The following is a 21,385-nucleotide window of genomic DNA, read 5'->3' as shown; positions in this document are numbered from 1 at the left end:
TTCTTGGACTGTGGGAGGAAACCGGAGCACCCGGAGGAAACCCACACAGACACGGGGAGAATGTGCAAACTCCACACAGTCAGTTGCCTGAGGTGGGAATTGAACCTGGTCTCTGGCGCCGTGAGGCAGCAAGTGCTAAATACTGTACCGCCCATGATAACTGGACTTAAGGGGTTTTGTTATGAGGAGAGATTACACAAATGAGGCCTGTTTTTCTCTGGAATTTAGGAGGTTAAGGGGTGATCTGATCAAATGTATCTGACTCTCCTATTACTGCCAGCATTGCATTCCATGCACCCACTGCTCTCTGTGTAAAGAACCTACCTCTGACATCTCCCCTAAACCTTCCTCCAATCACTTTAAAGTTATGCCCCCTCATGATAGCCATTTCTACCCTGGGAAAAAGTCTCTAGCTATTCACTCTATCTATGCCTCTCAACATCTTGTACATCACTATCAAGTCACCTCTCACCCTTCTTCTCTCCAATGAGAAAACCCTAGCTCCCTCAACCTTTCTTCATAAGACAAGCCCTTCTGCTACACTGAGTGGTGGCTGTGTGGAATGCTCTGCCTCAGAGGGCAGTCAAGGCCCAGTCTCTGGATTAATATAAGAAAGAGTTGGATAGAGCTTTCAAGGATAGTGGAATCAAGGGTTATGGAGATAAGGCAGGAACAGGTTACTGATTAAGGATGATCAGCCATGATCATATTGAAAGGTGGTGCAGGCTTGAAGGGCAGAATGGCCTACTCCTGCACCTATTGTCTATTGTCTATTGATTCTGGGTCAGAATAAATGGGTGGAATTTTCTTTTTGGAGACAGTTTAAAAGCAAGATGGACTTCTGTTGGAGGAGCCTGTACTGTGCAGTACAGTTCTATGTTCTATATTCACAAGAAACAATAGGATAGATTAAGATAAACTTTTTCCACTGGTTAGATATTCTAGAATGAAAGGGACAATCTGAGAATTCATGCCAGACCATTCAGGAGAGATGTAGGAAGCATTTTGACACACAAAGGTTGGAGAGATTTGGAACGCTCTTCTGCAAACAGCACTGGATGCTGGATCAGTTGTTAACTTAAATCTGAAATAAATGAATATTTGTTAGACAGTGCTATGAAAGGATATGGACCAAAGGCAGGTATATGGAGCTAGGCCACAGATCAGCCATGAACTCATTACCAGTGGAACAGCCTAAATGGCCTACTCCTGTTCCTATGTAGGTGTCAGAAAGTCTTGGGTTTAAGTCCCATTCCAGACTCTTGACCACAAAGTCTAGCTCTGAGAGGGTGCTACCTTTTTAAGTGAGACATCAATTCAGGGCCTTCACTGTATCAGGAAGATGTGTAAGATCCTCCGGCTAGTCTTTTGGAGCAGATAAGCTACTGCTCCCTGTTGTCTTCAGCTAATATTTAAGCAGATTGTGTGGCCATTGTCACATTACTTACTGTGGGACAAATTGGGTTCTATTACAACAAGCACAGACTTCATCAGGGAGAAAATACTTGATACCGAGTCTGTAAAAATCATCACAGAAACTGGGGTTGATGCCACAGAATCACAGGATTGTTACAACACAGAGGAGGCCATTTGGCCCAGGGTGCCTGGAATGGCTCTTTTAGTCAGTGGCAATCCTTTTCCCCATATCCTTGTACACTATATCTAGCTAAATAATCATCCAATTTGCACTCAAATGACTCAATTGAACCTTCCTCCACCATATTTCCAGGCAGTGCGTTCCACATGCTAACTACTCACTGTGTGTAAGTGAGGGCTCACCATTTAAAAATAAGGGGCATCGAGAGATTATTGTTCAGATGGTAGTGAGACTTTGGAACTCACTTCCTCAAAAGGCAGTCGCAGACCAGTGTTTGAATATTTTTAAGGCAGAGAAGGAGGGATTCATGGTGAGTGGGGGTGGTGGGGGCGGGGGGGGTGAAAGGTTATCAGAAGGAGACAAGAATGTGAAGTAATCAGGTCTGCCAAGATCGTTTTAAACCAGGGAGCAGACTCAATAGACATTCCTGCCCCTAACTCATACATTACATTCAATTAATGATTAATCCCCAACACAATGCAGAGAATTAGGTCAAAATGATGCATAGAATTGGGCCAAAGCTGGTGATTATGTTCCACAGAGTTCTTTCCACCTTGCCAGGGTAGCACGGTAGCTCAGTGGTTAGCCCTGCTGCCTCACAATGCCAGGGACTTGGGTTCAATCCCATCCTTGGGTGACTGTGTGGAGTTTGCACATTCTCTGCATGGGTTTCCTCCCATAATCGAAAGATGTGCAGGTTAGGTGGATTGGCCATGTAAAATTGTTCATGATTCCAGAGGCAAGGTGGATTAGCCATAGGAAAGACAAGGCTATATGAATATGGTGGGTCTGGGTGGGATGCCCTTCAGAGAGTCAGTATGGACTTGATGGGCTGAATGGTCTTCTTCCACACCGTATGGGTTCAATGATTAGCTTTACTTTTCTTCGCCCTATCTGTGTATCTATCCAACTATCACTGTCCCTCATGTGTTTTCTCTAGTTTCCTCTTAACTGTCAAACATTTCTAAGCTGAAGTGAGCACTGTTCTCTTATTCATTTAGGCCATTCTCCACCTTCAATATTTACAAGCATTTCATTGTTGGTGTGTGTTAGCTTTGACTGAGCATTCCCCAAGAATTGGTGTTGGAACCCTTGCTTTTTCTGATTGATTCAATGAATTGGAGAGGGGTGTTGAGGGCAAAATCTCTAAAGTTGAAAATGATACTAAGTCCGGGAGAACAGTGAACTGTGAGGATGATGCTGGGCAACTTCAAAGGGACATTGGCGAGTTGGCCAAATGGGCAGACACCTGGTGGTTGAATTACATTGCAGAGAAATGTGGGGTAATGCATTTTGGAAGAAGAAACATAGAGACATAAAGGCTCAATGCTATAAACTTGAGGGGAGTACAGGAGCAGAGATATCTCAGGGTTCATATGCATAATTGAAGGTGGCCAGGCAAGTTGAAACAGTTGTTAAGAAGGTAGATATGATCATTAGGTTTATAAATGGAGGCAGAGACTATAAAAGCAAGGAAGCGATGTTACACCTCTCCAAATCATCAATCAGACCACGTCAGGAGTTTTGTGTTCAGTTCTGGGCATCTTACTTAAGGAAGGATGTTAAAGCCGTAGAGGGTGAGCAAAGGAGATTTACCAGAATGATTCCAGGAATGAGGGACTGTAGATACAATGAAAGGTTAGAGAGATTGGTCTTATTCTCATTGGAATAGAGAAGACAGAGAGTGGTGGGCCTGTGGAATTCATTGCCGCAGAGTGCAGTGGAGGCCGGGACGCTAAATGTCTTCAGGGCAGAGATTGATAAATTCTTGATGTCACAAGGAATTAAGGGCTACGGGGAGAATGCGGGTAAGTAGAGTTGAAATGCCCATCAGCCATGATTGAATGGCGGAGTGGACTCGATGGGCCAAATGGCCTTACTTCCACTCCTATGTCTTATGGTCTTATGGTCTTATTAAATGGGGACCTTATTGAGATGTTCAAAATTATGAACAATGTTGACATGAAAGAAGGATATTCTGTTCCCACCAGTTGGAATATCAGTAAGTAGAGGTCACAATTTTAAGATTGTCAACGGGAGAGCTAGGAGGGAGATGAGGAGAAATTTCTTTATTCAGAGAGTTGTTAGGATTTGGAATGTACTGTCTGGGAGATTGGTGGAGGCAGATTCCACAGGAGGTTTCAAAAGAGAGTTGGATAGGTATTTGAAAGGGATGAATTTCGGAGATAATTGTGACTGAATGGGACTAGCTGGGTAGTTCTTTCAGGAACTGGTACACGCATGATGGGCTAAATGGCCTCCTTCTGCATTACAAATTCAATGATTCTAAAATAGGAGCAGGATCAGACCACTTGGTCTTCAAACCTGCTCCACCATTCAATATGATCATTGCTGATCATTCCATTCAGTACCTTCTTCCCACGTCTGCCCCATATCTTTTGATATCCTTAGACCTAAGCCTATGTCTAACACGTTGAAGACATTCAATGTTTTGGTCTCAACCATTTTCTGTGGAAGAGAATTCCACAGCCTCCCCATTCTCTAGGTAAGGAAATTTCTCCTCATCTCAGTCGAAAATGCTCTACCTGATTTCCTTTAACAGTGACCCCTGGGTCTGGAATTTGGAAGCATTGCTATGGATAATGTACCCGTGCATGATGACTGTCAGTTAACTGACAAGCTTTGTTTAAATCTTAACCAGGCAGACTGACTCTGATTGGGCAAGGCATTATCTTGAGGAATGAAGGAAAGAGGGTTGTCATCTATTTTGTTCAATTCACATAAGCGTAATAGCATTTCGACAGTATGGAAACAGGCTATTTGAGTCCACACCAACCCTCTGAAGAGCATCCCACCCCAATATTTTAAGCCTGCCACCTAGCCTGCATGTCCCAGGACACTATGGGCAATATAGCATGGCCAATCCACCTAACCTGCACATCTTTGGACTGTGGGAGGAAACCCACGCAGACATAGGGAGAATGTGCAAAGTCCACACAGACAGCTGCCTGAGGTTGGAATTGAATCCAGGTCCCTGGTGCTGTGAGCAGCAGTGCTAAGCACTGAGCCACCGTGCCGACCCCCCCCCACCTCCAATGCATAGAACATAGAACATTACAGTGCAGTACAGGCCCTTCGGCCCTCAATGTTGTGCTGACCTGTGAAATCAATCTAAAGCCTATCTAACCTACATTATTCTATTATCATCCATATATTTATACAATGACCATTTAAATGCCCTCAAATTTGGCAAAAGTGAGGAATGCAGCCACTGGAAACCAGAATAGAGATCAGAATGATGCTGGAAAAGCACAGCAGGTCAGGCAGCATCCGAAGAGCAGGAAAATCGACATTTCAGGCAAAAGCCCTTCATCAGCAATGGAGGTTGGGAGCCTCCAGGTGACCTCCCAGGTCATCTCCTCTGTCCTGAAGCTCTTCAACCATGTACTGAAACAGACTTGCTACCATAGCCATATTTGCTTCCTCAGTGCCTGCCTCTGTAACCACATGGACTCTGGATTACAGTCAAACCAGCACAGTTTGGAACTGAACAGGACAACCAGTACAGACTACAGATTCAAAACCATCAGCAACCATTCTCCTTCAGGATCCTCCACTCCACCCTTGCAACCATGCGTTGGCACCTAACCTCTCTACAGTCAGCCTTGCCTCAGCTGAGGGCCACACTCTCTCAGAACTGCAAAGGACCCACTCTGTACTATATTCTAAGAAGAATTCATACTCTCAACAAACAGTATTTCAACACCATCTCAAACATCAAGAACTGTACACCCTGGACGCTCCCAGCCTTCATTCCTGATGAAGGGCTTTTGCCCGAAACATCAATTTTCCTGCTCCTTGGATGCTGCCTGACCTGCTGTGCTTTTCCAGCACCACTCTGATCTCTATTCAAATTTGGCAAGTCCAGTACTGTTGCATGCAGGGCATTCCACGCCCTTATGACTCTCTGAGTAAAGAAACTACCTCTGACATCTTTCCTATATCTGTCACCTCTCAATTTAAAGCTATGTCCCTTCATGCTAGCCACCACCATCCAAGGAAAAAGGCTCTCACTGTCCACCCTATCTAATCTCTGATCATCTTGTATGTCTCTATTAAGTCACCTCTCAACCTTCTTCTCTTTAACAAAAACAACCTCAAGTTCCTCAGCCTTTCCTCATAAGACCTTCCCTCCATACCAGGCAACATTGTAGTAAATCTCCTCTGCACCTTTTCCAAAGCTTCCACATCCTTCCTATAATGTGGTGACCTGAACTGTACGTAATATTCCAAATGCGGCCACACCAAAGTTTTGTACAGTTGTAATGACCTCATGGCGCAGAAACTCAATCCCTCTACCAATAAAAGCTAACATATCGTACACTTTCTTAACAACTCCATCAAACTGGATGGCAACTTTCAGGGATCTATGCACATGGATTGCAAGATCTCTCTGCTCATCTACACCACCAAGAATCTTACCATTAGCCCAGTACTCTGCATTCCTGTTACTCCTTCCAAAGTGAATCACCTCACACTTTTCCACATTAAACTCCATTTGCTGCCTCTCAGCCCAGCTCTGCAGCTTATCTATGTTCTTCTGTAACCTGCAAAATCCTTCAGCCTGGAAATACGGTGGAGAAAGGTTCAATTGAGTCATTCGAGTGCAAATTGGATGATTATTTAGCTAGATATAGTGTACAAGGATATGGGCAAAAGTTATAGCTGGGGGAAAGGCAGTTATGGGGGGAGGGTGGTGTTCAGGAGAGGCTGCTGCTGCTGCTGCAGTCTCTGGAGTGTCAGGTGCTGCAGGGGAGAGTCCTCCCTGCTGCTGTTTGCTTGCTCCTTTTCCCTTTGGTATCCTTCCGACTCCCAAATATTATAACATATGTGTTCTGTAAAGTTTTAAGCTAATAATTCCACCACATAGATTGGCCAGGGATGGCAAAAAATATCGCTTTGCCTTGGCTGTTAGGCAGAGGTGTCCACAGCAGTTCAAGAGAATCACCTGCCATCTTGCCGAGTCCCATTAACTCCTCTTTAATGCCCCATTATTCTCACCCCTCAGCTCTCTGACGGGTCAAAAATCTTATCTACCTCCTGTTTAAATGCTGTCAGTGATGCAGCTCCCCTAACCCTCTAGCACAGATAGAGATAAATCTGTGAGAGGAAATCACTCCCTATGCATACACCATCACCGATTGATTGAAACAAGAGGCAAACACAGGGGCTCAGGGAAGAGTGAGTGGCCTTGATATCAAGGCAATATTTGACTGAGGATGTCATTGGGACCATCTAATTATTTGAGCTTAATGGGGATCAGGTGTAACTGCCCTCTGGTTGGGGTCTTTCAGAGCACAACGGAAGATGTTTGTGGTTGGTGGCCAGATACTGCACATTTCCAAAATTAAAAGGGGAGCTCATTCAGCACCTCAAGCTTGTTGTACATGGATATCTAGAATCCGTTCATCACATCGAGTCCTGGGACTGAAAAGACTGATTTCATTTGTTTTATAGATCAATAACTATGATTAAGTCATTGATTGGGAACATTTAAACTCTTAAACTACAAATGACCCCATCTTTTAAACAAATAGAAACTGTATATTCTAAGCTATGATAAAACTGATGTAAAAACTAGGCAACAATAATTTTGCTTCCAGCGTCCATGACAGATTATATTCCCCCTTACCCCTAGCCCCCCCCCCCCCCCCACTCTGAGGGCAGAACAATAATGGAAAAGTAGCACTGTCAGTTCTGCACATTCAATGTAATTCTGATTAAGACTGACAAATAAATCCAGAAGAGAATTAAAATAAAACTCATTACCCAATATGGGAGAGAATGTGAAACTTACTCCCACAGGGAGTGATTGATGTAAATAGTGTGGATATATTTAAGAAAGAGGCTAGATAATCACGATAGGAATAGAAGGATCTGGTGATCGGGTGAGATGACAAGAATGTGGGAGGTGGCTTCTAATGGAGAGTGACACAAAGACAGAGCAGATGGAGCAAATGACATGTGAAATGTGAGTTGTGCCAGTGCCAAAAAGTAAAATACAGCAGTTGTTGGAGATCTGAAATAAAAACAGAAAGTGCTGGAGAAATTCAGCGGGTGTGGCAGAGTCTGTGGAGAGATAGAAACACAGTTAACTTCTCAAATCCTACCTGACTTTTCCTGGAAACTTGGAAACCGAATCAAGAGAGTGGGCACACCCAGGGTCACCACTACAGGTCAATTCCAAAAGGCACGCAGAGGGGATTGACAGCTGCCCAGTTAGGGAATGTCAGTTCAGGGCTTGTCTTGCACAGTGCACAGCTGTTTCTTCAGGAACTGTGTGCCTTTGACAGTTCTCTGAGGAGAGCAAAGCTGTCCAGAAAAGTTCCTTTGACAATCCAACAGCGGTGATAAATAGATGCAACTGAAATCTTGTCACTTGACAATTTGTGCTGCAAGATGCTCCAGACTGAGTTAATTTCAGAGGGTGTTTCTGAATTCATATAGAAGGATGCGGGGAAATTATTTTCCTGATGGAATTTTATCAGAAAATTCTAAGACCTTGGGATCATGATTTACACAGTTTTCCTTCGGAGCACAGTTCAGTGGCTGTCACAGCTCTGTCAGCAGATTGCAACACATGTCCAAGTTTCTTGGTGATCTAACATGGCTCACAACACACTGCAATCTGTCAGAGGGTCGGTACTGAGGGAGTACCACACTGTTGGAAGTTCAGTACTGAGGGAGCGCCGCACTGTCAGAGAGTTAGTACCAAAGGAGTGCTGCACTGTCAGAGGTTTAGTACTGAGGGAATGCCGCACTGTTGGATGGTCAGTGCTGGGAGAGTGCTGCACTGCCAGAGGGTCGGGGCTGAGGGATTGCCGCACTGTCAGAGGGTCAGTACGGAGGGATTGCCGCACTGTCAGAGGGTCAGTACTGAGGGAGTGCCGCACTGTCAGAGGGTCAGTGCTAAGGAAGTGCTGCACTGTCAGAGGGTCAAGGCTCAGGGAGTGCTGCACTCTCAGAGGGTCAGTGCTGAGGGAGTGCCACTCTGTCAGAGGATCAGTACTGAGGGAGTGATGCACTGTCAGAGGATTAGTATTGAGGGAGTGCTACACTGTCAGATGGTCAGTACTGAGTGAGTGTAGCACTGTCAGAGGATCAGTACTTAGGGAGTGCCACGTTGTCAGAGGGTCACTGCTGAGAGGGTGCTGCACTGCCCAAGGATCACTACTGAGGGAGTGCTGCACTGTCAGTAGGTTAGTACTGAGGGAATACCGCACTGTTGGAGGGTCAGGAGTGAGGGAGTGTTGCATTGTTCAGAGGGTCAGAGCTGAGGGAGTGATGCACTGTCACATTCAATGCAGTGGAGGGCAGGCTTTGTTTCCCTGGTGTTTGGAGGGTAGAGCCACTGAGCAGATGCATGCATCCAGCAAGTTTTTCTATTCATTTGTGGGATGTGGGTTTCACTGGTTCGGCCAACATGACTGTCTGCTTCACGTTGCCCTTGAGAAGGTGATGGTGAGCTGCCACAATCATCTTCATCTATGCCAGGTATAACTCTAACTAGTGACGGGTTTGCCTTTTCATTTTAGTTTTGGCTGAATTTTGGCATCTGTGATGATATGAACTTTGGAGGAGTCCAGGTGGATCATCCACTCTGTACTCCTGGCTAAAGGTTGCTGTGAATGGGTTATCTTTTGCACTTATTTGTGGGCTCTTCCATTCTTGAGGATGGGGATATTCATGGAGCCTTCTCCACCAGTGAGTTGTTTAATTTTCCATGACCATTCACGGCTGGATATGGCAGGACTGCCAAACGTAGATCTGATTCATTGGTTGTGGGCTCATTCTGCTCTGTCTATTACTTGTTGCTCATGCTGTTTGGCATGTAAGAACCCGTTTGGTGGCTTCACCAGGTTAACACATTGTGCTCAGTGCTGATCCTGGCATGCCCTCCTGCAGTCTTCATTGAACCATAGTTGATTCCCTGGCTGCGGTTTAATAGTAGAATGGGGAAATGTGCTAGACCATTGAGGTTGAAGATTGAAATGGAGTACAAGTCTGTTGCTGCTGATGACCCACAGTCCCTCATGGATACCTAGACTGGGTTGGTAGATTTGTTCAAATTCTGATCCATTTAGCACAGTGAAAGTGCCAAACAGCATGACGAAGGATATTGTCAATGTGAAGGTGAGACTTTGTCTCCACTGGGACTGTGCAGTGATCACTCTTACAGATGCATCTACAACTGGCAGATTGGTGAGGATGAGGTCAAGTATGTTTTTCCTTCTTGTTTGTTCCCTCACCCACCTGCTGCTAACCCAGTCTACAGCTATGTCCTTTGGGACCGGACCAGCTCAAAAAGTAGTGCTGCTGCCGAGCCACTCATGGTGGCGGAGATTGAAATCCAGAGTATGCATTGTGCTCTTGTCACCCTCAGTGCTTCCTCTAAGCGTTGAACAACATGGGGATGTACTGATTCATCAGCCAAGGGAAGACGGTGTGCAGTAATCAGCAGGAGGTTTCCTTGCCCATGTCTAACCTGGAGCCACGAAACTGCATGGGCTCTGGAGTCAATGTTGAGAACTGCAGGGCAACTCCCTCCCGACTGTATCCCATTGCTCAGCCACCTCTGCTGGGTCTGTCCTGCCAGTGCGTCAGGACATATCCAGGAATGGTGATGGTGGTGTCTAAGACATTGTTAAGGTCTGACTCTGTAGGTATGACTGTCAGGCTGGTGTTTGACTAGGAGCAAATTACTGCAGGTACTAGAATCTATACAGAAAGCAATAAATGCTGGAAATCCAAACGGCACAAACAAACAGCTCTCCCAATTTGGTACCAGACCCCAACTGATTTTTTTTAATTTCAAAAATATACTTTATTCATAAAATAATTTGATGGCCTGTACAGTTGGTCATGCCATACATATATGTAAACATTTTCATACAGAGATCAGAATTTATCATTTTTATATACAGGTCTGTACATTTTTCAATCATATGCCCATATATTTAGCTGAGGTGTCAGCAGAGCCCAAATGACTGCGTGGGCCTCCTGTTCTTCATTAGGTAGGCAGACGTTACACAGTGTTTTTTCCTCACCGTGCCTTGGTGGCAGCTGCCCCAAGTTTCAGCGCATCCCTCAACACGTAGTCCTGGACCTTGGAATGTGCCAGTCTACAACACTCAGTCGGGGTCAACTCCTTCAGCTGGAAGATCAGCAGGTTTCAGACCACCCAGGGAGCATCTTTCACCAAGCTGATGATCCTCCAGGCACAGTTGATGTTCGTCTCGGTGAGCGTCCCGGGAACAGGCCGTAGAGCACGGAGTCCTGCGCCACGGCGCTGCTCGGGACAAACCTCGACAAACACCACTGCATTCCTCTCCAGATTTCTTCTGCGTAGGCACATTCCAGAAGGAGGTGTGTGACAGTCTCATCCCCCCTTCAGCCGCTTCGAGGGCAGCGTGCGGTGCGGCTGAGAGTCCGCGCATAAAGGATCTCACAGGCAGAGCCCTTCTCTCCACCAGCCAAGCCATGTCTTGGTGCTTGTTGGAAAGTTCTGGTGATGAGGCATTCTGCCAAATGGCTTTGACAGTCTGCTCAGGGAACCGCTCGATAGGATCCGCCCTCTCCTTTTCCCGAAGGGTCTCAAGGACACTATGTGCTGACTACTTCCTGATGGACTTGTGGTCAAAGGTGTTTTTCTTCATAAACTTCTCCACGAAGGACAGGTGATACGGAACAGTCCAACTACTCGGAGCGTTCCGCGGCAGCGAGGCCAGGCCCATCCTCCGCAACACCGGGGACAGGTAGAACCTCAGTAATTAGTGACACTTGGTGTTTGCGTACCGGGGATCCACGCACAGCTTGATGCAGCCACACACAAAGGTGGCCATCAGGGTGAGGGTGGCATTGGGTGTATTTTTTCCCCCGTTGCCCAGATCTTTGTACAGCGAGTCCCTTCGGACCCATTCCATCTTTGATCTCCATATAAACTGGAAAATGGCCCGGGTGACTGCAGCAGCACAGGTTCTGGTACCTGTGCCACGTATAATAGCAATGACAGTGCCTCACACCTGATGACCAGGTTTTTTCCCATGATGGAGAGCGACCGTAGCCTCCATCTGCCCAGTTTCTGCCTCACTTTGCTGATACGCTCCTCCCAAGACTTGGCGCACGCCTCAGCCCCCCCGAACTAAATACCCAGCACCTTCAGGTGGTCGATCCTGATGGTGAAGGGGATCGAGGATTGGTCGGCCCAGTTCCCAAAGAGCATTGCCTTGCTCTTGCCTCGGTTTACCTTGGCCCCCGAGGCCCGTTCGAACTGGTCACATATGCACATGAGTCTGCGGACAGACAGCGGATCCGAGCAGAAAACGGCGACGTCATCCATGTACAGAGAGGCCTTAACCTGCAGGCCCCCGCTGCCAGGAATAGTCACCCCTCTCAGGCTCGCATCCTTCCTGATGGACTCGGCAAATGGCGCTATGCAGCACACAAACAAGGCAGGAGAGAGAGGGCAGCCCTGCCTGACTCCAGATCTGACTGGAAAGCTATCTGATTCCCACCCATTGATTGAGACTGCACTGACAATGTTGGTGTAGAGCAGTCTGATCCAATTGCAGATTTCTGCCCAAAGCCCATTTTGGAGAGAACATCTCTCATATACCTGTGTGATATCCTGTCAAAGGCTTTCTCCTGGTCCAGGCTGATCAGGCAGGTGTCCAACCCTCTGTCCTGCATATAGGCGATCGTATCCCTGAGGAGTGCGAGACTCTCAGCGATCTTCCTGCCCGGCACAGCACAGGTTTGGTCAGGGTGAATCACCGACCCCAGAGCAGACCTGACCCGGTTGGCGATTACCTTTGACAGAATTTTGTAATCCGCATTCAACAGTGAGATTGGTCTCCAATTTTTGAGTTCCTCCCTCTCCCCCTTCCGCTTGTAGATGAGGGTAATGATGCCTTTCCTCATGGATTCACTCATGGTACCTGCCCGAAGCATACTGACATACACCTCCAGCAGGTCCTGGCCAATCAAGTCCCACATAGCGGAATAGAGCTCGACCGGTAAGCCGTCGCTTCCGGGAGTTTTATTCTTTTCGAAGGACTCAAGGGCCTTGGTCAGCTCGTCCAGAGATAGCGGCTGGTCCAGCCTCTCTCATGTTCGGTCATCTAGGACCTCCATGATAGAGGACAGGTACGACTGGGAGGCCGCGCTGTCGGTTGGCTTCGCGACATACAGACTGGCATAGAAGGATTTACCGATCCTCATGACATCAGCCTGAGATGACGTTATCGAGCCATCTTCTTCCTTCAGGCTGCTGAGCACAGAGCTCTCTTTGTACATCTTCTGGAAGAAGAAACGTAGCACGTCTCGTCCTGCTCCACAGAGTGGACCCTGGACCGGAAGATTATCTTGGAGGCCTCTGAGGCAAAGAGCGAGGCTTGCTGGCCCTTCACCTCCGTGACATCGACCCCCATCGTCTGCAGCAGGAGCAGGTTCTGCATACTTTCCTGGAGCTGGGACAGTTTTCCCCGCCTCTCTCTCGCCTCCTGAACACCTTTGAGGATGTAGAACCTCTTGATGTTCCCTTTTACTATTTCCCACCAGTCTGCAAGGGACTCAAAGAGGGCCTTCACGGTTCTCCAATCTGCGTAGTCCCTCTTGAGCTCCCCAATGTTTCCCAGGGTCAACAGCTTTGTGTTCAGCTTCCACATTCCCTTACCCGCCCACTGCTCGTCCTGTAGGTGACAGTCGGCCAGCAGGAGGCAGTGGTCAGAGAAGTACACTGGCTTGATGTCAGTGGATCTGACCGAGAGCATTCGGGACACAAACAGGTAATCTATCCTTGAGCGGATAGACCCGTCTGCCCGTGACCAGGTGTATCTTCGTTGCACTCCGTCTGCAGGGGTGCTGAAGACGTCGTGCAGTGTGGCATCTTTTACCGTGTCCATCAGGGCTCTGGGCGTGGCGTCCAGTTTACTGTCCCACTCGCCGGATCGTCCATCTGCATCAATGATACAGTTGAAGTCTCCGGCCAGAATGACCGGCCTGGACGTAGCCAGCAACAGTGGAAGCTGCTGCAGGACGGCCAACTGTTCACTCTTACCCACTGGGGCGTACACATTAATCAGTCTCAGGGGAGCATTCCTGTACATGACGAGGAGGCGCCCACCCACCACCTCCTTAACCTCAGAGATGGTGAAGTTGTCTCCTCGCAACAGGATACCCAGGCCGGAGGCGCAGCTATTGTTGCCCCCCGACCAAACTGAGTGCCCATGGGCCCACAAGCTCAACCCCAGCTGATGAAGTTAAAAATCACACAACACCAGGTTATAGTCCAACAGGTTTATTTGGAAGCACACTAGCTTTAGGAGTGACGCTCCTTCATCAGGTGATAGTGACTATCAGTCGCTCCGAAAGCTAGTGTGCTTCCAGTTAAACCTGTTGGACTATACCCTGGTGTTGTGTGATTTTTAACTTTGTAAGCCCCAGCCCAACACCAGCATCTCCAAACCATGCCAGCTGATAAAGACACTGATAGCGGGGGCGGGACTCTTGTGCTGGGGGCGGGGCAGAGGGAGCACGGGGCGGGACAAAAGGAGCACGGGGCGGGGCAGTGGTACTGGGGGCGGGGCAGAAGGAGCACGGGGCGGGGCAGTGGTACTGGGGGCGGGGCAGAAGGAGCACGGGGCGGGACAAAAGGAGCACGGGGCGGGGCAGTGGTACTGGGGGCGGGGCAGAAGGACAAGGGCCGCCGACGGGTCACAGGGGACATGGGCGGGTCTCATGGTGGGGGGAATGATCAAAGGTCCAAAGGGCGGGGCACACGGTCTAGGGGGCGGAGATTGGGTGGATTGTGGGGCGTGGTCGGTTTTGGGGGCGGGGTCAGGGTGACCGTTGTTAATGCGATCGGCGGGATGTGGCGACGGCTGGAGGTGAGGAGTGAGGGTTCAGGGGCGAGGGGTCGGCGGAGAGGCCGGGACTGGGTCAGAGCGGTGCCTAGGCCGGGTGGCAGACTGGCCCGGGCTGAAACCTTTGGGGCTCCAAGGCCGTTATTTATCGCTCGGTACCGGGTCCCAATACGAGGCCCAGGAGCGCTCAGTCACCCCAGGCTGGCACTGTCGGTGTACACCCGCAAGGATTGGAATTATCCCGATGTAGTTTGAGATAGTAACAGGGTGAAGGGCAGAGGGTGGTGCGGAGTTTCTACAGTGTGTCGGAGGCTGAGGGGTGATCTAACAGCGGTTTACAAAATGATGAGGGGCATAGATTGTCTATTTATCCTAAGTCTTTTCCCTGGGGTGGGGGAGTCCAGAACTAGAGGGGCATAGGTTCAGGGTGAGAGGGGAAAGATATGAAGAGACCTAAGGGGCAAGTTTTTCACACTGAGGGTGGTGTGTGTGTGGAGTGATCTGCCACAGGAAGTAGTGGAGGCTGGTACAATTACAACATTTAAAAGGCATCTGGATGTGTATATGAATAGGAAGGGTTTGGAGGGATATGGGCTGGGTGCTGGCAGATGGGACTAGATTGGGTTGGGATATCTGGTTGGCATGGACGGGTTGGACCGAAGGGTTTGTTTCCGTGTTGTGCATCTATGTTCCACTATAGTATGTCACCAGTCATAGAGCCTTGTAAAGCTCAATAAGGTCACCTCTCAGCTTTCAGTGCTCCAGGGAAAATTGTTCTTAAACACTGTGCCCGAGTTAGTTCTTGGAAATGTGGTTAACAAGTAAATCAAGTTTCAGGAGGAGAACAATGAAGGGACATTAACAATTGTGTCACAAGCTTTATGCTCATATTGGTAAGACCAGGAACAAACCAAAATAAAATCTTTAACTGAAGGAAAGCCAAATTTAAACCAAATAGATTGATGTCAGAAGCCTCATAGGAAGAGCAATAGGTTGTCCATGGGTTTCTTTTAATGAGGGAAAAGTGTGTGCAGTCAATATACATTTCCTTGAAAGGGAAAGGTGTGGGAAACAAACCTAGTGCTAATTTGGATAATCAAATAAGATGTTAAAATGAAGTACGGAGTATGCGCTTGAGAATTTGGTAGATTCAAAAGGAGAGTACTCCCTAATGTCCCAAAGGCAATATTTATTATCATTGCTATCGTGTTGGATTTGAAACAGTAACTTCTCACCACAGATGTTGGCACAATCTGCTTTAGATGCATTTCAGATCTCCAGAATCCACAATATTTAATTTTCCAGTAGTACCATAATTTGTCCTTAACGTTAGCTGGTCACATTCTTTGTGAGCTTGCTATGTTCAAATTTGCTGCAGTGCTTTGTTAAAGGAGTTAAACCACAAAAATCAGAAATTACTGGAGAAAATCAGTTCTGGCAGCATCTGTGGATGGAAAACATAACCTGTTCTGAAGAAAGGTCACTGGACTCAAAATGTTAACATAGAACAGTACAGCACAGAACAGGCCCTTCAGAACAAGCCCTTCAGCCCACGACGTTGTGCCGACCATTGATCCTCATGTATGCACCCTCAAATTTCTGTGACCATATGCATGTCCAGCAGTCTCTTAAATGTCCCCAATGACCTTGCTTCCACAACTGCCGCTGGCAACACATTCCATGCTCTCACAACTCTCTGCGTAAAGAACCCACCTCTGACATCTCCTCTATACTTTTCTCCAACCAGCTTATAACTATGACCCCTCATGTTAGTCATCTCTGCCCTGGGAAATAGTCTCTGGCTATTGACTCTATCTATGCCTTTCATTACCTTGTACACCTTAATTAGGTCCCCTCTCTTCCTCCTCTTCTCCAATGAAAAAAGTCCGAACTCAGTCAACCTCTCTTCATAAGATAAGCCCTCCATTCCAGGCAGCATCCTGGTAAACCTTCTCTGAACCCTTTCCAAAGCACCCACATCTTTCCTATAATAGGGCGACTAGAACTGGACGCAGTATTCCAAGTGTGGTCTAACCAAAGTTTTATAGAGCTGCAACAAGATCTCGCGATTCTCAAACTCAATTCCCCTGTTAACGAAAATCAAAACACCATATGCTTTCTTAATAACCATGTCCACTTGGGTGGCCATTTTAAGGGATCTATGTACCTGCACCCCAAGATCCCTCTGTTCCTCCACACTGCCAAGAATCCTATCCTTAATCCTGTACTCAGCTTTCAAATTCAGTCTTCCAAAATGCATCGGGTAAAAAATGAGGTCTGCAGATGCTGGAGATCATAGCTGAAAATGTGTTGCTGGTTAAAGCATAGCAGGTTAGGCAGCATCCAAGGAGTAGGAAATTCAACGTTTCGGGCATAAGCCCTTCATCAGGAAGGGCTTATGCCCTGATGAAGGGCTTATGCCCGAAACATCGAATTTCCTATTCCTTGGATGCTGCCTAACCTGCTGTGCTTTAACCAGCAACACATTTTCAGTTCCAAAATGCATCATCTCGCATTTATCCAGGTTGAACTCCATCTGCAACCTCTCAGCCCATCTCTGCATCCTGTCAATGTCCCGCTGCAGCCTTTCGACACCTCCAACCCTTGTGTTGTCTGCAAACTTGCTGGCCCATCCTTCAATCCCCTCATCCCAGTCATTAATAAAAATTACAAACAGTAGAGTCCCAAGGACAGAGCCCTGTGGAACACCACTCACCACTGACTTCCAGGCAGAATATTTTCCTTCTACTACCACTCGCTGTCTTCTGTTGGCCAGCCAATTCTGTATCCAGACAGCTAAGTTCCCCCTGTATCCCATTCCTCCTGACCTTCTGAATGAGCCTACCATGGGGAATCTTATCAAATGCCTTGCTAAACTCTGCTTCGTCTCCACAGATGCTATCAGATCTTAGTTTCTCCTGCTATTTCTTTTTGTTTCAGATCTCCTGCAGTTCTTTGTTTTATTTTCTGAAACTATGTTGGTTTATTTTTTAACTTCAAAATATTTGCTGACGAGCCTTAAAGAACTTGTTTACAGTTCTCTTACATAAACAATTCACATGGCAGTGTGATGAATCATGTATGTCCAAAGTTCAGTATGAGTTGGGATACCACACATCAGTCAAGTTGGAGGTTGCCTGTATGACTGCTCTCCAAATCCTTGCACAACAGACCTGTTTGTTATCAGTTTACTAGTTCCAAACATTAAGATTTTACATGTTAGCAGTCAGGTTAACTGCTATTTTGAATTTTTAATTATTGGAGAGACGTGTATGATGTGAGCATGGCCAGCATTTACAGGGTGAGCCTGCGATCTGTATTGTATAGCAACATCAGTATTTCTGTCGGGACGAGTCCAGGATCTTGTTCCACAGATAGTGAGGGGGTGGTGTGTGTTATGGATTGATATGGCTTGTAGGAGGTGCTGTTCCCATAATGTTTAGTTTCTCAAGCTCATCCAGGAAAGTGGAAAGAATTCCAGATTTTTGATCTGTTGGAGTTGAAAAGGTCTCAAATGGTTGGGATATGACCTACCCCAGAATATCAAGTAACTGGCCTATTCTTGAAGGCACAGTGTTTATGTGACCAATTAAAGTTTTGATGAGTCATGATTCCTTGCAGATTTTCTTTTAGTTCATGGAATGGGAATGTCACTACCTTGGCCAGCAGTTATTGCCCTTTTGGAAGTAATGGTGAACCACTTCATTGATCAGGTGCAGTTGTTGATGATGTGCGTTGAGCAATGTTAATCTCAATACCAAATGGAGATGGTTTGACTGTCCCACACAAGAAAATTTTCTGATTCTGATTCAGTATGCGGAAGTATCTACGCTTGGGAAATAAGGCAGGCAGGTGACTGAGGTGTCAGTGGGGGAAGCATTTTTGGACCAGCGACCATTATTGCATTAGTTTAAAGTAGTGATAGAAAATGATGGACCAAATTTAAAAGTTGAAGTTCTATGTTGGAGGAAGACAAATTTTGATGGTATTAGGCAAGAACTTTCAAAAGTTGATTTGGGACAGGTGTTTGCAGATAAAGGGAAAATAGGAAGCCTTCAAAACGAGATAATGAGAGTCCAGAGACAGTATATTCCTTCTTGGATGGAAGGCAAGGTTGGTAGGTGTAGGGAATGCTGGATGACTAGAGAAATTGAGGTTTGCTTAGGAAAAAGAAGGAAGCATAAATCAGGTATAGACCGCAGAGACTCAGTGATTCTGAGACTATAAAAGGCTGTAGAAGTATACAGAGGGAAATCAGGATGGCAGAAAGGGTTGAGGAGAATCCAAAAGAATTCCAGAAGTATGTTAAGGACATAGAACGTAGAGCATAGAAAAATACAGCGCAGTACAGGCCCTTTGGCCCTCGATGTTGCGCCAACCCAAACCCACCTAACCTACACTAGCCCACTATCCTCCATATGCCTATCCAATGTCCATTTAAATGCCCATAAAGAGGGAGAGTCCACCACTGCTACTGGCAGGGCATTCCATGAATCACAACTCGTTGAGTAAAGAATCTACCCCTAACATCTGTCCTATCCCTACCTCCCCTTAATTTAAAGCTATGCCCACTCGTAATAGCTGACTCCATATGTGGAAAAAGGTTCTCATTGTCAACCCTATCTAAACCCCTAATTATCTTATACACCTCTGTCAAGTCCCCGTAAACCTTCTTTTCTCCAATGAAAACAGCCCCAAGTGCCTCAGCCTTTCCTCATATGATCTTCCTACCATGCCAGGCAACATCCTGGTAAACCTCCTCTGCACCCGTTCCAGTGCCTCCACAGTATGGTGACCAAAACTGCACACAATACTCCAGATGCGGCCGCACCAGAGTCTTATATAATTACAACATGACCTCAGGATTCCGGAACTCAATTCCTCTACCAATAAAGCCCAGTACACCATATGCCTTCTTCACAGCACTATTTACCTGGGTGGCAACTTTCAGAGATCTGTGTACATGGACACCAAGATCCCTCTGCTCATCCACACTACCAAGTATCCGACCATTAGTCCAGTACTCCATCTTCTTGTTACTCTTACCAAAGTGAATCACTTCACACTTAGCTACATTGAACTCCATTTGCCACCTTTCTGCCTAGCTCTGCAACTTATCTATATCCCGCTGTAACCTGCCACATCCTTCCTCACTGTCAACAACTCCACTGACTTTTGTATCATCCACAAACTTGCTCACCCAGCCTTCTAGCCCCTCCTCCAGGTCATTTATAAAAATGACAAACAGCAATGATCCCAAAACAGATCCTTGCGAAACACCGCTCGTAACTGCACTCCAAGATGAACCTTTACCATCAACTACTACCCTCTGTCTTCTTCCAGCCAGCCAATTCCTAATCCAAACCTCTAACGCACCCTCATTGCCATACCTCCGTATTTTTTGCAGTAGCCTACCATGGGGAACCTTATCAAACGCCTTACTAAAATCCAGATACACCACATCTACCGCTTTACCCTCGTCCACCTCCTTAGTCACCTTCTCAAAGAATTCAATAAGGTTTGTGAGGCACAACCTGCCCTTCACAAAACCATGCTGACTATCCTTGAATTCATTATTCCTATCCAGATGTTCATAAATCCTATCCCCTACAATTCTCTCTAAGACTTTGCCCACAACAGAAGTGAGACTCACCGGCCTATAGTTACAAAGGTTATCCCTACTCCCCTTCTTGAGCAAGGGAAACACATTGAGGGGACAAAAGAGGGTTGAGGAGAATCCAAAAGAATTGTAGAAGTATGTTAAGGATAAAAGGGTAACTGGAAGAAAGTTGGACCCCTCAAAGATCAGCAAGGCTGCCTATTTGTGGAACTGCAGGAGATGGGGGAGATACTAAACAAATACTTTCCATCAGTATGTACAGTGGAAAAGGACAGGGAAGATACAGAATGTGAGGAACTAGATGGTAACATCTTGAAAAATGTCAATATTACAGAGGAAGAGGTGCTGGATGTCTTGAAACGCATAAAGGTGGATAATCCCCAGGAACTGATCAGGTGTACCCTAGAAGTCTGTGGGAAACTAGGGAAGTGGTTACTGGGGCCCTTGCTGAGATTTGCATCATCGATAGTCACAGGTGAGGTGCTGGAAGACTGAAGGCTGGCTAACATGGTGCCACTATTTAAGAAAGGTGGTGATGAAAAGCCAGGAAACCTAGACCGATGAAGTTGTTGGAGGAAATCCTGAGGGACAGGGTTTACGTATATTTGGAAAGGCAAAGACTGATTAGGGATAGTCAACATGGTTTGTGCGTGGGAAATCATGTCTCACAAACTTGATTGAGATTTTTGAAGTAGTAGCGAAGAAAATTGATGAGGGCAGAGTGATTGATGTGATCTATATGGACTTCAGTAATGCGTTCGACATGGTTCCCCATGGTAGACCGGGTAGCAAGGTTAGATCTCACGGAATACAGGGAGAACTAGCCATTTGAATTGGTTCAAAGGTAGAAGACAGAGGGTGGTGGTGAAGGGTTGCCTTTCAGACTGGAGGCCTGTGACCAGTGGTGTGCCACAAGGATCAGTGCTGGCTCCACTGCTTTTCGCCATTTCTATAAAAATGATTTGGATGTGAACAAAGGAGGTATAGTTTAAGTCTGCAGATGATACCAAAATTGGAGGTGTAGTGGCCAGCAAAGAAAGCTACCAGCTTACCTTAGAATACAACAGAATCTTGATCGGATGTGCCAATGAACCGAGGAACGGCAGATGGAGTTTAATTTGGAAAAACAAATTAGAGCAGGACTTATAAAAATTAGATAGATTAGATTAGATTAGATTCCATATAGTGTAGAAACAGGCCCTTTGGCCCAACAAGTCCACACTGACCACCCACCTACTCCCTACTAATGCACCTATTGTTATGGGCAATTTAGCATGGCCAATT

General features: G+C 46.6%; 1 protein-coding gene across 1 annotated transcript in view; it reads left to right on the top strand.

Moving 5' to 3' along the window:
* The first annotated feature begins 14,451 nt into the window (after positions 1–14,451).
* Positions 14,452–21,385, top strand: part of acadm (acyl-CoA dehydrogenase medium chain) — a 56,095-nt gene continuing 49,161 nt past the window's right edge. The window contains exon 1 of the mRNA XM_060830029.1: positions 14,452–14,505. Coding sequence (XP_060686012.1) covers positions 14,488–14,505 — 18 coding nt within the window. The 5' untranslated portion in view covers positions 14,452–14,487. The remainder of the gene's footprint in view (positions 14,506–21,385) is intronic.

This window comes from Hemiscyllium ocellatum, chromosome 9 (genome assembly GCF_020745735.1).
Source record: "Hemiscyllium ocellatum isolate sHemOce1 chromosome 9, sHemOce1.pat.X.cur, whole genome shotgun sequence".
In the NCBI taxonomy this organism is placed as follows: domain Eukaryota; kingdom Metazoa; phylum Chordata; class Chondrichthyes; order Orectolobiformes; family Hemiscylliidae; genus Hemiscyllium; species Hemiscyllium ocellatum.
Note: the sequence above shows the minus strand (reverse complement) of the source record. Positions and strands in the feature narration are given on the sequence as shown.